Genomic DNA, 16,038 nt, shown 5'->3' on the forward strand with positions numbered 1-16,038 from the left:
TTCCCCGGCCTCCAGCCTTCTGCCCTCTCTCTCACCGGCGGCTCGCCCTGGCCCCGCACACCTCAGCTCGGCTCCTCAGCCGCCGCCGGCGCGTCGCTGCCCCGCGGGACTCCAGGCGAGCCGGGAGGAGACCCTCTTCCGTGGGGGGCGACTTTTGTTTGCTTACCGGCTTCTTTCTGGTGACTTTTGCAGCTTTGCAAGATCTGTTCCCGGAGCGCACGGGAATCCGCCGCGGCGCTGCGTGCAGGCCTTTTTTTTTCTTTTGAGGTCCGCTTTCTTTGTAACTTTACGCCGAGGCTGCTCGGGTTACTTTTGTAATTTCCCGCCCCCCACCCGCTGGCGGTCCTGGAGTCGCTCGGGGCCGTGGCCCGGGGGATGCAACGTGGACCGCGCAGGGCTGCCGGCTGTACCGTCGCCGCGCCTCGCCGCCCGCTGCGCTAGAGCCCGCGCCCCGGCGTCAGCCAGGGGGCCGGCGCTCGCTCCGGGGCTCCCGCTAGAGCAGGGAGCCCGAGCCCCGGGGAGTCTCGGGAGCCGACGGAGGGCTTTGTAGACCCTGACTTTTTTCAGGCCGCACAGATTTTTGTCTCCCAGCACTCCCTGTCCGCGGACCACGGTCCGCGCGCTCTCGGCGCCCGCGATGGGGAGACGGCGGCGGCTGTGTCTGCAGCCCTATTTCGTGTGGCTGGGCTGCGTGGCGCTCTGGGCGCAGGGCACGGCTGGCCAGCCCCAGCCTGCGCCGCCCAAGCCGCCCCGGCCCCAGCCGCCCCCGCAACAGGTCCGGCCCGCGGCGGCGGGCTCCGAAGGCGGGTTCGCGGTGCCTGAGTACCGCGAGGAAGGCGCCGCGGCGGCCAGCCGCGTCCGCAGACGAGGACAGCAGGACGTGCTCCGAGGGTAGGTGGGCAGGAGGCACTGGGGGGGACCCTTGCCTTGGCAGCTTTCCATCCCACCCCTCCCTCAGCCTAGTTCTGGCGGCTCAAGCCGCGGCCCCCTCCACTAGAATCCCGAGGACTCCCAGGAGCGCCTCCCCCTTTTCCTCTGCAGCTCAGTGGGCAAAAAGCCCTCCCCAGGGGGTTGAGTCGGAGGCCCCCGGGTGCGGATGGTAGAGCGCGCGCAGTGACCGCGGTGCGGGAACAGGTTCCAAATGGGAGGCTGGAGGCGTGCTTGAGTCCACTGGACGTCGGGGCTGGTGGAGCCTGCCAGCACCCCACCGTCGGGGGCGCCGCTCCCGAGCCTTTTGTTTGAGGACCAGTGCGGGGCTTACGGTTCAGTCTAATCATCAAACTCCAGCGCTTCAGCTGCCGACGCGCCTTCCTGGACACGTCGGGGCCGCAGGAACAGTGGATGGAGGAGGGACGGATTTGGGGACGAGGGCAAGGATTTTTGAAAACAGAGGGATCCCTTTGTTCTCTGCATCCGGAGGCTAGAGTAGTAGCAAATGACATGTTTCTAAGTTTCTTTTCGCCCTTTAGGAAGGCAATACGGAGGGCAGACGAAAAGCAAGGTTTAGACGTTTCCGACCCTCCCCTGTTCCAGCCCATGTACTTCCCTGTCTGCGCCCCAAGCCCCAAGAATGTGAAGTGTAGTTTTGGTTTGTTTGTTGTCCCGAAATCCTCTCACTCAGGGTTTTGCTTGGGAAAACCGCTAATGTGTTACCGTACCCTTCCCTCCATGTGTGTGACCTCGCTTGTCCATCGCAGGCCCAACGTGTGCGGATCCAGGTTCCACTCCTACTGTTGCCCTGGATGGAAGACGCTTCCTGGAGGAAACCAGTGCATTGTCCGTGAGTGCCTGATGGGGATTGCCGCCTGGGCAGCGCGGTCGGCCCCCTGTCAGGGCCCAGCTCTTGCATTGAGTCCTTGGGGGCACACAGTTGCTTTTAGAATCCAGTGGCCACAAAGCAGTGGTAATTAGGACGCGGCCCCATTCGAGTGTTGAGGAAGAAGCAGCCGGTTTACATCAGTTTAGGCTCCACTTCTAGGCTCTGTTGAAGGGCAATAATGATAAAGGTTTCAGAGATACTTGGAAGTTTTATCTTTCTGTGTCTATTAATACAAACTGAAGGGGGAGTGCAGCAATTCCCTAGATAACTCAAAACCACTTTTTCCTAAAAGAGTCCAGATAAGACCACAATGTGATTATGTAAATTATCTGGCTTTTGACTGCATGAGGTTTAGGACTTTTGAAGATCAAGCTTGCTTAGGCCTTTGTACAAAACCACTTTATTATCTCTGGTTTCATCTCAACAGCCACATAACATAGATATGAAAGGAACTCTCTCAGGGATTTAGAGTTGACCCAGGTCAACAAAATTTTTAAAAGAACTCTTCCCAAATGGTTTGAGGTTGTTGTTGTTTTTTTTTTCCTGAAGATATTTAAATTTAGGATTTTCAGGCTCCATATCTGTCTCCTAGAGTACAGTAGGTTTTTCAAAGGGTGAGGCGTAGAACTTCAAAAGTTCTGCATCTCTGGCCTTAAAATTTTTATTATTTAGTTTTCAAGGAGTATATGTAGCTTTCCTAAATTCTAATTGGAGAAGGTCATTAGTTATCAACCTCACCGTGATGGGCCATAGGATGTCTTATTTCACATTCCTGTGAATTTGTGAGTTGAAGTGTGACTGGCCTTCCTCTGTGTATTTATCTAGCAGAGTCACATTTGTCTTGTCCGGAGGAGAGCCAGGTATCATAGACAGCACATTCATTTAATTTTTTTTTTTTAACGTTTATTTATTTTTGAGACAGAGACAGACAGAGCATGAATGGGGGAGGGTCAGAGAGAGGGAGACACAGAATCTGAAACAGGCTCCGGGCTCTGAGCTGTCAGCACAGGGGCCCGACGTGGGGCTCGAACTCACGGACCGCGAGATCGTGACCTGAGCCGAAGTCGGCGCTCAACCGACTGAGCCACCCAGGCGCCCCGACAGCACATTCATTTAGAGCCAATCTTGACTTTAGATTGACCTTCATGTTCTCCAGGGAAAAGATAATTATGCAACTGTGAACAGAGAAAACGGGCAAGCCTCACTAGCCAAGGGATAATAAGGATGTAGTGGCATCTCTGACTCTATATTTATTGGTTTTGTGGGTTTGAGATAGACCCTTAATGTAATGTTGTTTCAGTTTTTTAAAAAGGAATGAAATCTCAAGTGTTGGGAAGACTTGTTTCTTAAAACTTTTTCTACTCTAAAAGTCCCACAATCTCCAGTTGGGAGGCAAAAATGGGAAATAATGACTGTTCTTTAAAGTGATTCATAAATATTTTACATAAACCCTCTGATTATAAGCCTTTACTTTATTCAAAAGGAAGAAAGGGTACTGCATTCTTTTTTTCTCCAATGCAGAAATCATCTATGTGAGGCATTTATGGAAGGTGTATTTACTCTTTCAGGCCAGTAGGGCATAATCATGCCTGCTTTAAAGTTAACATGGTTCCTAGAATCCTAAAGCAGCTAATGTCACTCACCACACACCTGCCATACTAGCTGGGATGACTTAGGCATTGCGGAAAGTCTGACTCACTAAATGTAATGAATGTGACTGCCATTATTGAGTTGGAGAGCAGCCGAGAAGAAGGGATCGGTTTATGGTATGTGTTGAAAATCTGTAAAGTCAGATTTTATTGGATTGGTGTGGAATGGGAATTCCAGAGAACAGAGCCTTCCAGAATATTTGTGGTAGAAATATATACGTACATGGATATATTGTGCATATATATATATATATATATATATATACACATACATGTACATATATATATATATATATATATGTAGCCCTCTGAATGTTGGCTTTAAATACTTTTAGTTTTTCAGTAACGTTGTGCTTTTTACTTGTTTAGAAAAACCACTTTGGAAATCTCAGAACAACAGTGACATTGTAGCCTGCATTTCTACTACTTGAAATATTTGGGTGTTTATGAAATACAATGAAAGTTACATGTATCATAAATCTCTAGAAAGCATAAACTTTGAAGTTATTCTTAAATCTCCAAAAATGTGTATAGCACATATATCAAGAGTTCTCTACAAAAATATCAGCGCATTAAAAAAATAACTCAAACACCCAAGACTATGAAATAGTGCACAGGGGCGCCTGGGTGGCTCAGTCGGTTAAGCAGCCGACTTGGGCTCGGGTCATGATCTCGCGGTCCGTGAGTTCGAGCCCCGCGTCAGGCTCTGTGCTGACAGCTCAGAGCCTGGAGCCTGTTTCAGATTCTGTGTCTCCCTCTCTCTGACCCTCCCCTGTTCATGCTCTGTCTCTCTCTGTCTCAAAAATAAATAAACGTTAAAAAAAAAATTGAAATAGTGCACAAAGTAGAGGAAGAATGTAATGGCTTTATATTTTGTTGTAGAGATCTCACTTAAATTTTGAATTTTAATACTTTACATTAAATTTAATAGTTCAATTATTTTTGGCTTTTAAAATGATAATATGTGAAGATAATAACCAAACTGAAACCATCATAAAGTCAAAATCAGGAATTTTCATTCTAGGATTTCCTGGTGATGATAAGTTATTTATTGTATTTATTGAATTTCTATCATTTAGCAAAAGGCAAGCTCTGAGGCAACTTAGAAAAAGAGATAAGTAAAATACCAATAGAATGCATGCACCAAAGATTATTTTTTTCATACATTTATACAACAGAATTATTTCTTTACAGAAAACATTAAAATGATTACCATCTAGAATTTTAATCTGTTTGGCCTTCACCAGGCTTCATGAAGAGGCAAAGATAATAAAAGAAAAATGTATTTCTCAAACTGCTGCAAACCTGATGCATTTTGATTTGAGTCTCTGTGCTTGTTGTCAGCGTTCTTAGTTGTGACCTGCAAAGATCACTGAAGTACTTCTGAACTTCCCAATATTGTTTCCGAAGGAATGGAATTGACTCTCTCACTTTTCATTGGTTTGGTTTTATTTTAATCTTGTTAGAACTTGAAGCAGTGGGAAAGTTTGTTGGTTTACTTACTGTGAAATTTTGCTATGAAGGGCATTTTGATCAGTAGAATGGGAGGGAGTTGGCCTGAAATCATAGCATTTGAACCTGAAAAGACATCAGATCCCTCCAGTATAAGCTCTGTTTTCTTTTACCAAGAAGAAAACAAAACCCAGAGAAGCTGTGTGTTTTTTTCTAAGTTTACAGTGGGTCCACGGTAGCACAAGAGCTCCACATCAGACCTCTGGCGTACTGTGTATTCTTCACTGTGCTGCGTACCTTCTCCCAGCATCTGTAAAATCCTAACAACTATGTCCTCTTGCCCTCTCCTTTTGGTGTTTCTGGGTCTCATGGTTTTCATGACTGTGGGAGGGATAGACAGTTTGGTGAGGGAAATCTTAATTTGAGATGAGCACGAGGAGAAAGGGCCTACATGCTTTCCCTTCTCACTGGCTCACAGCTATAGAGCACACACCTGTGGTCATAACAGAGATCTGCTGTCTGAGGATGACCGGTCTTCCTCCATGAGACCTTCCTTGGGTTTAGGACCTGGGTATTCGCACTTTGTAGATCACCTAAGCCTAAACTCAATGTCAGCTTGCTGGGGATAGGGGGCTTTGACATAAGATATTATTTTAGTGAATATGTGTCACTGGAAAATTATTGGTGATCAGAAACTGTAGCACATTTTAGAAATTAACGGTCCACTCTGACAGGAACCATGTTCTTGCCTAACAGTCTTCACACTGTGATCTATGACATTTTCACTTATAAGGACTACTAATGGAGATGCTGGTCATATTATGTGGATGTCAAGAGGCAATTTGGAGAAGGAAAACAATTACTGAGTTAGCTTGCTTCTGTGGAACACGCCATTTATATTATTGCGGGTCTTAGATCTTTTTGAAAATTGTGAGACCCCTGTCTAGCAAAAGACACATATGCACATCTGCATAAATGTTTATAGCTAGTTTGAAGACATTCCCAGACTCTCCTCTTCTTGTCTTCATGCATCTACTCATGGAGCATTAAAGTACATAGACTTTGTGCACAAACAAAGAATTCGGTTGTAGATATGGAGATAAATGAACTGACTAAACATGGGAGAGCCTTCCCATTTGAAAGCACTCTGCTGACGATTTTGAGGATCCATGGTATGTGCTGTGTCAGTGAGCCTAACATTCTTTGCTGTGATGACCCTCATACCTTGGAGGTCACAACCGCAGGAGGCTTTGACTCTCCCTCCATCAAAATGTCGCAGCAGCTTTTCTGAGCAGCAGGGATAGGCCACGTTGTGGTGGTAGCATGAGGGAAGAAAGGCTGGAGGAAGGAGAGAGGGAATTATTAAGGAGAACAAAGATTGATGATGGGGCAGGTCAGATACCAGCTGGGAAGGAATGTGCACAGAACCCCTGGGGCTTGGCCAAGTGGTTAGGGCTCAGAGTCTCTGGCTCCACCCATTTTGTATTTTCTATCTTGTGAAGATCTTTTCCAGAGTGGGCTGTGTTTCCTGAGGTATGTGGGACCTCTGGGTTTCCTCAGTCCTCCCAGCTTCTAGGACCAAGACTGTTGTCTTGTGGTAAATTCCGTGTATAAACACTCTGCCTTGAATGGGAAACATGACCCGTATTGATGGGAGAATTAAAGGGCTATGGAACTTGAAATAGTGCCATTTGTTTGCACATTATTGTAAGGATACTTATGAGACTAAGTCTCATGTCTACAATGGGTAGTTTTGTTACATATCTGAAATTAGTCATTATGTATCCCATGGTTGTTGTTGTTTTTATCTTAGCTTTTCAGGTTTAGTGTTGTTAACTGTAGCTTTCTGGTTTTGTAAACTGTGGATTATTACCTAATTGTTCCTCTCCTTCCCTATTGTGCTTTCCACAGCAATTTGTAGAAATAGTTGTGGAGATGGATTTTGTTCCCGTCCTAACATGTGTACCTGTTCCAGCGGCCAAATATCACCAACCTGTGGATCAAAATCAAGTATGTTTCTTAGATGTGACCTTACTTAATGCATTATTCTGAAACTTCTGAGTAAACGCAAAATGTCTTTTTCAACAAGGGTATAAGTCTCTGATTATTTTCCTTACTAACTATATCTGTATTTGTCTTCGGAGTGAAAAATCTTCGGTGGCTTAATTATCGTCACCAAAAACTAAGAAGGAGTAGGGTCATGATGTTTATTAAGCAAAATGCTTTAATTCTGGTCCAGAAGCTATGTATCTATGTTATAAAAGTACCTGGATTCAGTGGAGAAGTTCTTTATAATTAGGAATTGTTGGGGAGCCTGGGTGCCTCAGTCAGTTAAGTGTCTGACTTCAGCTCAGGTCGTGATCTCAGGACTCGTGGGTTCGAGTCCCCGCATCAGGCTCTGTGCTGACAGCTCGGAGCCTGGAGCCTGCTTCTGATTCTGTTTTTCCCTTTCTCTGCCCCTCCCCCACTCACTCTCTTTCTCTCTCTCAAAAGTAAATAAACATTTAAAAAAAATTTTTTTTTTTAAATGAATAAGAACTGTAACTTACTGGGTTTTTACTATGTGCCTGGTACTGTTTTATGTTTTTGATGATCACATGTTATTTAATCCTCACATAAAAAGAACTATGAGGTAATATTATGACCCCATTTTACAGAGAAAGAAGATGGGTGCATTTGAGTTAAATAACTTGCCCAAGGTAACATAGATTTGAATCCACGTGTTCTGGTGCCTAAACCTGTAGGCATTTGCAAACCCTATGCTCTGTTTATTGCCTATTGTGTAATCCTGTGGTTCCTGTCCTGTTTTGTAGGTTAACTAATCGGGCAAGGTAACTGACAAAATACTGTGTACTGACATGATGCTTTACGTTTATTAACTTGCTCTGCTTTACACATACGAACTCCCAGCAACCCTGAAAGATCACAACAATAGACTAACATTGTGTTATTCATGACCTAGCTAAGAATTGTCGGGTCTTCAAGCGTAATCTTTTAGGCCAGTGTTTAAGGTAATATTCTAACAGAGTAGAAGCAGATACTCTTTATTTAATTGCTCAGTAATTGAATAAAATTTTAAACTTGCCTCAAGCCAGAGTGACGTTTCATTTTTAACATTTCTCTCTCCACGTTTTCCCTAAGAAGACATGCAAGAGAATCTGTCTGACTCAGATATTGAAGATTCAAGATTTCTATGACATGTCATTGTCTTCTGATGAAACTTCTGAGTAGAACTTTAGTTTCATTTTCTTTGAAAATAATCCGTCATTTTCTCAGCTTTTTAAAGCTCTCATTCACAGTTCATCCAGGCTTTCTCTGACCACCCTGATTAGCAGATTTCCTCCATTGCTTTCCGGAACCTCCCTTATCTGAACGCCTGGAAGATATTCTTGCCCATATCTTCATTGTCTTGTCTTAGTTTTCCCGCAAAAAACAAACAAACAAACCCAATCCTGGAGAAATTGTACAATTCAACTTTTTAATTCTCTGCCTGGGCAACAAAACATTCATAGGCCTACCCTCATTTTATGGTATATAATTCCAGAGGGCATCCACGAATTTCTGTGGCCTTGAGTAATAACTCTATTTTCATCAGGAAATATTTTCTCTTTTCCATTCCCCACCCTGCTCCACTTCCTAAGGCATTTAGCACCATTACTGACTCTCTTTATGAAATGCTCTTTTCCCTTCACTAGTGCAATATCAATGGCCACAGTGTTCCTTTATTATTATTATTATTATTATTATTATTATTATTATTATTATTTTAGTCTCCTGTCCGTGTCCTCTTCATTAGACTTCCTTTCAGAGTTCAGCATTGTCAACAGTCTGGTCTCCCTGGGTGAACTCATTTGCATATATGCCTTCAACTACTACCAATATGTTGCTAACTCATAGTGATGATCTCCAGAATATATCCTTCCACTGAGCCTCATATTTGCCTGTTCCATTTCCTATTCCACATCTCCGTGATGCTTAGTAAACTTCTGAAAGTTGGTAGCATGAAATTTGATTCATTGTTGCCCACAGTCTACTTCCATTTTCTCTTGCCTCAGCAAATGGCAGCTGCCATCCACCCAGTGCTTGAGCAACTGTTTCTCTTCGCTTTCTCCCTCTTTCTCTCATGTCATATCAGCTCTTTCAACAAGACCTGTAAGTTCTCTTGGGAAACATCTCAAATACATCTTCTCCTTTGCATCACCACTGAGAGCCTATGGTTTAGCGCTCCACATCTCTCAGAGGGACTACTGCAGTAACCTTCCGAGGGCTTCTCTGGCTTCTGCTCTTGCTCTCTTCAAATCTCTTCTGTGCAGAGCAGCTTGAGGAATCCTTTAAAAATACAGATTGCATCACTTTACTGTCTGATTTAAATCCTTTCAATGACTTCTGTTGCATTTGGGATATAATGCAAAACCTTCAATGGCGAAGGAGGCCTTGCATTATCTGGCTGGCCTCTGGATGCCTCTCCAGGATCTTCTCTTCTCAGCCTGACTCTTTATAATCATGTAACCCTTTCAGTTCTTCAAACAGAAGAACTTTACCATCTGAGAGTATTTCAATTTTCTGATTCCTCTCCCTGTGAGGTTCCTCGCTGGTACTTCTCATGCCTGGCTCATTCTCATTCTTTAGAACTCAGTTTCAGTGTTGCATCAGAATGGTTCTTGTCTCGCTTCTGTCTAGGTTCCTTTTTGACTCCAGGGTATTCCCTTTCATGACACAATTTCCTTTGGAGAACCTGTCACAACCTATGATGGCTTTGTGGCATTTGTTGACTTGTGTTTTGTCCGTCTATGGGAATGGTAGCTTCATGAGAGTGGGTAGTAAGTCTTTCATTACAGTGGGTCGCTGAGCACATAGGGCAGGCACTCAGCCCCTGCATTCCAAATGGATACACAAGTGCTTCCCACATTCTGGAAACTACACTACTAGTCATCATATATTGATTGACAGTCAAAGTGTAATATGTTTTAAAGGCATGGTGAGTAATGTAACACATATGCTCGTGTGTGTACTTACACAAATAAAGATGTATTTGTGTCCTAATGCTTCTGTAGAATATATTTGCCATTGAATTGGGATTTAGTATACTTTTATAACTCACAGACACTGTAATTATAGTGATTGATAGTTTTATACTTTTTTGCTGTTCCTTGCAGTTCAGCAGTGCAATGTTAGATGCCTGAATGGAGGGACCTGTGCTGATGACCATTGCCAGTGCCAGAAGGGATATATTGGAACTTACTGTGGACAACGTAAGGAACATTGGCATAGACTTCATTTATTAGCAGTCATTTGATTCAGTGGGTATTTCATACTAAGCCATAATTTAAGGGGGTGTGAAGCCTATGATCATTAAAAAAATAATTTTATGTAGTAAGCCATCCTTTACACTTAAATTTCCAATTTGTATCATATGAGATTTGTTTCTCTTTAAAGTGTTTGTGTTTTAGAGGACTGATGTTGAGTACCACCCCTACTTTATCAGATTTGACATATATCACAAGTTAGTACTCACTTGCTTTTTTAAAAATCTAGCTCCATAAAAGATGAATACCAAACTAAAGAAATGGTAAAGATTGTTGCGATTTCTCTCTCTCTCTCTTTAGGATACCCCAGAATGAACCCTAGGAGAGCCAATCTTACAAACTGTCTTTTGCTCGTATATGTTTAATGATACAATACGGTAGTGCAGGGCTATGAAATGATTTTTTAAAAATGCAATGTCATTGTGAAAGAGGGAGCTTTAATCCAGTAAAGATCTTCTCTTCACTGTCTAGAGAATATTCTGCACTAATTAGATAACCTTTTAACAAAGATGTAGGTATTGTAGCTCTTGGATAATAACATATCCCTTGAAGTTTGTGTTTCCCAAATGGTGGGACTCTTACTAGAATCCCCATATTTTAAAGTATGGATGAGTAAAAGAACACAACGACAAACATCATTGAATCATAAATGGTAACAAGGCCCCTTTTCATGTGGATTTCATCAGATGCAGAGTCTCGGTTTGCTGCTGATCTTTGAGACCTCCCTAAGAATTTTTCATCAGCATTTTACTATCTATCTATCTATCTATCTATCATCTATCTATCTATTTAAGAGAGAGTGCACGCACAAGGAGGGAGAGGGGCAAAGGGAGAGAGAGAGAATCTTAAGCACAAGGCTCGATCTCAGAACCCTGGGATCATGACCTGAGCCCATATCAAGAGTTGGGCACTTAAATGACTGAGCCACTCATGCTCCCCTGTCATCAATCCTTTTAATATAGAAAAACGAAATGGTAGAAGTGCAAGAGTATCTACCTTGCTTAAGCTAATCTTATTTTACTTTTGTTAGAGCTTTAAAAGATTTAAAAAGTTGTTTTCAGTATGTATGAAGCATAAAATTTACTATTTTATCCATTTTCTCAAAAGTTTATTTATTTGTTTTTGAGGGGAGGTGGGGTTGCAGAGAGAAAGAATTCCAAGCAGGCTCCCTGCTGTCCCAAGTACAGAGCCCGACATAGGGCTCGATCTCATGAACCTTAAGATCATAACCTGAGCCAAAATGAAGACACTTAACCAACTGAGCCACCCAGGCGCCCCTGTTTTAACTATTTTTAAGTGAACAGTTGAGTAGGATTGAGTACATTCACAACTGTTTTGTAATTATCACCACCATCCATCTTCAGAACTTTGTTTTTGAGGTACACAAGTAAAACTGTACTCATTAAACACTGACCCCCCCCCCCATTTCTCCCTCACCCTGTCTCCTGGCAACCACCATTGTGCTTTCTGTATATGTACATTTGACTGACTCTCAATACCTCAAGTAAGTGGAATCACACGGTACTTGTCCTTTTGTAACGAGCTTATTTTGCTTAGCATAACGTGTTCAAGTTTCCTCCATGTTAGAACATGGGTTAGAATTTCCTTCATCTTTAAGGCTGGTGAACATTCCACTGTATGTATCGACCATCTTTTGTTTTTGTCTATTCGTCCGTGAATGGACACTTGAGGTTCTGCTGTCTTTTGGCCGTTGTGACTATAGATGCACAAACATCCCCTTGAGTCCCTGCTCTCCGTTCTTTTGAGTGCATACCTAGAAATAGAATTCGTGGCTCCTATGCTGATTCTCTTTTTGATTGGAAGAGGTGCCTTACTGTTTTTGTTAGTGGCTGCACTGTTTTACATTCCCACCAGCAGCGTACAAGGATTCTGATTTCTCCACCTTCTCACCAACACTTCGGCTTTTTGTTTGCATGTGTGTGTGAGTGAGATAGCTATCCTACTGGGTGTGAAGTGGTATCTTCTTGTGATTGTTGTTATTTTTAGGTCTGCCTTCCATTTAGGGTAATACAGCTTTCCATTTACAAATGCTATGAAGTTTTCTTTTAAAATAATTTAATATAAGTAGGTGAATCAACTTGAAGAAAAATACTTTGTTCAGGTCAGGAGTCGGCCATCATTTTCGGTAAAGGCCAGATAATATTTTAAACTTTGTGGTCTTTCTCACAACTACTTAGCTCTTCTGTTACGGTGCAAGAATGACCATAAACCATATGTAAATGAAAGAATTTGGCTGTGTTTCAGCAAAATTTTATTTTTGGACACAGAAATTTGAATTTTATACCATTTCCATGTGTCACAAAAATATACTGTTCTTTTGATTCTTCAACCATAGAAAAATATTAAAACCTTTCTTGACTCATGGGCAGTACAAAAACAGGTTGTGGGCCAGATCTGACCTGTGGGCTGTAGTTTACAGATCCCTTTTGTAGGTGGCTTTCAGGTATGGCTACAGATGTTAAGATAATCTGAGATTGACAAGTTTGGGAAGTGGAGCATTAAGGAATTTGAGAGAATACGCTGCACTGAGGCCACTTTCCTTGCGGGAATAAGAGATGCCAGTTTAACAACTTTTTTGGGCCAGGTTTGGCCAGGCAGAAGCAGGAAATAGCTGGACAACAGTGGAACAGAAATCGTAGCAAAGTTTCTTTTTTCATGGATGATTTTTTTTCCTATATTTTCTTCATACATTTAAGTAGTTTCGAAATTTTATACAATGGACCCCAGTTTATAACCACTAAAAAAACCTTTTATGAACATAATATTATAAGGAGGCCGATTTATACCTTTTTTATACCTATACAGAAATGTTAGGAGATCTGATTGTATTCCTGTTTTATAGAGTTGAGTAGTAAGGGAAGAGACACAATTATCCTTTAAACTCAGCCTTTTGGTCTATAGGGGAGAATGATGATTACTTTACAATTATAGGGGGGAAGAGCCTGCCTCTACTGTTCTTTCAGAGTATTTACTCAGATCTGTTATGAAACTAGCTGCTTTCAGCCTGAATTCAGCTGATACATCTGTCTGGGGTATATGTGTGTGTGTGTATGTATTTTCCTGAAGGTTCTGCAGAAAGAGTGTGTTAGTGTGTCCCTTCCCTGTTCTTCACAGAAATGGAAAGTAAAGGGATGGAAAATAGTTTCTCTTCCTACAGGAGGCACTTTTATGTTCTTCTGTCTCTGTGCCAAATCCTACCAATGTCCCCACATTTTTCATTTAGGGGAAAGGGAAAAGCACTGGGTCAGAAGAGCAGCATATATGAGGGGCGCCTTGGTGGCTCAGTCGGTTGAGTGTCTGACTGGCTCAGGTCATGATCTCACAGTTCGTGAGTTCGAGCCCTGCATCGGGCTCTGTGCTGACAGCTTGGAGCCTGGAGCCTGCTTTGGATTCTGTGTCTCCCTGTCTCTCTGCCCCTCCCCCACTCATGCTCTGTCTCTCTCTCAAGAAATAAATACTAAAAAAAATTTAAAAAAATAAAAACATTAAAAAATTTAAAAAAAGAGCAGCATATATGAAAATTTGTTCTCTGAATATCTCCTGAGACAAAACTATCCTTGCACAGTACTTAGGCTTCATAGGACATATGATGCAGGCAAATCATGGAACCAGAAAAATCCATTCACAGCAAGTAAGAAGGTGGCAAGGTGTGACATCAGCTCAAAACATGGTGTAAGGAAGCCACTTCCTGAGTTGTCTGACAGAGAGAGAGAATTACAGTACTGAGAGTAAGGAAACAGGTGTAAAAACTCTCAGCCTGTGAATCCAGAAAAGTCCTGGAAATATGTTTGCTAAAATAAAGATTATAAAAACATGTAAACTGCTTAGCTGCCTTCCCAGAAATGTGGACAGTCTTCCTTAGAAAGCACTCATTCATTTCATTCAGCAGTGTTTATTGAGTCACTCCTGGGAGCTCCATGCTTTGCAAGGTGTTGGGAGTAGATCCGTGAGCAAAAGGTCCCATTTTAGGTCAGTGGGAAAAGGGTTCCAGGCAGAAGGAGAAGCAGATTCACAGGACATTTGGTGCAAACAGACTTTGCATATTTTGGAGACCATGAAAGAAGACCCATGTGGCTAAAGAGAGGAGAGGAGGTAAGGGTAGGAGGTGAGTTCTGAGATGGTGGTAGAGGGCCTTATACCCCAAGGAAAGAAATTTGGAGTCATTGAGGCAGTTTGAGCAGTGGAATGATATGATCTGATTAACTTAGAAGCATCATTCTGGCTATTGTGTTGGAACTGGGTTGTAGAAAGAGTGAGAGAGAAAATGAAAGGCCAGTTAGCAGACAGGGTAGTGGTGCCCATGCTCGGTGCTGGTGTAATTGAGGATGTGATAAGTGCTTGCCTTGAGCTTGTGTTTGGAGGTAGAATCTGTGGAAGGAGGGCTGGGCTGGGCATGCGGTGGGGGGGCGGGGGGGGGGGCGGGGTGGCGGTGCGGTGGTTGGTGGTGGTGGAGAAAAACAAAAAGCAAAGACCTCTGATGACAACTGGAGGTTTGGGTGGAGCTCCAGAATGTGAATGGTAGTGTCATTTTCTGAAATGGGAAATAGCCAGGGAGTGGGTTAGGTGGGGCTGCAAATATGGAATAGCAAGGATTTTGTTTTGCATTTGATAGTTTAAGGAGTCCCTTCCACCTCCAATTGGAAAGATGTTTGAGCTAAGATCTTAGGAGAGAGCTTAGGGAAATATGAACTTGGGAGCACAAGACTGAATTTTTATATAGATAATAGGTTAATTATAGGCCGTGATAAAGATCCCTAGGAAGTTGCTGTGGATAGTATGTAGCATGTATTTTTCTCCACTGCCTTTTGCTGTATATCCCACAGCAGGTGTAAGCATTGTTTTTCTTCCTGGGTGGTCAGCATTCTTTCCATGGCGGAAATTTAGGCATATTCACGTTTCTTTCCAACTCCAGTTGAAGTGTAAATTTGCATTTCCATTATATTTTGTCACAAGAAAAACTACTTTATAAAATAACTTTCAGGGCACCTGGCTGGCTCAGTTAGAAGGTCATGCACCTCTTGATCTCGGGGTCATGAGTTTGAGCCCCATGTTGGGTGTGGAGATGACTTAAATAAATAAAAGTTAAAAAAATAATTTTTATCATAGCTCATTCTTAAGAAAAATAACTTCTTTTGTTTATTTTTGTGTTCCACTTTTACATGCATTGCCTGCTTCTCTTATGTTGCTGTTGTTCCTCAGTGTAAACTTTGGATTCTGTAGAGCGTGTCTTATTTTTCATAAAATACCCTGTAGAGTAACAGAGAAGGAGAATTAAAGTTTGTAGAACACCTTCAATGTGCAGCTACTGTGCACTTTGTTTTATACACTGTTTTATTTAATCTGCGGGGCCCTCTAAGCTAGGGACAATTAACTCACTTTTTCAGCAGAATCAGAAAGATGATTTGATTAGGGTGTGCTCATCTGTTCACTGTGGCATTCTGCCTTCCAAAATAGTGGAAAAAAGACTGCAAAACTTTCATGTATTTCAAAAAAAACTTTTTTGTATCTGTGGTACATCAACTTCTACATTAGATAATGGGGATACAAAGGCAAGCAAACTGGTCTGTGTTGTGGAAGGAGCTAACTCTCACGCAAAAACTGGAAATGTCAGCCAGTAGCTGTACAAGTGGGTCTCATCCTCTTTGTTCATGGGAACCCTTTACATTTAAGAAAAAAAAAGTTATTGAGGATCTCGAAGATCTTTTGTTTAAGTAGGTTACATCTGCGGATATTTTTGCCCTGTTAAAAATTAAAATAGAGAAATTTGTAAAAAATTATTTAAAGTATTTAC

General features: G+C 42.5%; 1 protein-coding gene across 2 annotated transcripts in view; it reads left to right on the plus strand.

The window, feature by feature from the left end:
• Window positions 1-637: 637 nt before the first annotated feature.
• FBN2 (fibrillin 2) overlaps window positions 638-16,038 on the plus strand; it is a 255,985-nt gene continuing 240,584 nt past the window's right edge. Inside the window, exons 1-4 of one of the 2 annotated variants that reach the window (XM_060636228.3) lie at window positions 638-891; window positions 1,698-1,780; window positions 6,832-6,930; window positions 10,077-10,172. In XM_060636228.3, coding sequence (XP_060492211.2) covers window positions 638-891; window positions 1,698-1,780; window positions 6,832-6,930; window positions 10,077-10,172 — 532 coding nt within the window. Of the gene's footprint in view, window positions 892-1,281; window positions 1,781-6,831; window positions 6,931-10,076; window positions 10,173-16,038 lie in introns of those variants that run through there. The other variant, XM_078451361.2, reaches the window with a different exon arrangement.

The sequence above is a fragment of the Panthera onca genome, chromosome A1 (assembly GCF_046562875.1).
Source record: "Panthera onca isolate mPanOnc1 chromosome A1, mPanOnc1 haplotype 2, whole genome shotgun sequence".
Taxonomy (NCBI): domain Eukaryota; kingdom Metazoa; phylum Chordata; class Mammalia; order Carnivora; family Felidae; genus Panthera; species Panthera onca.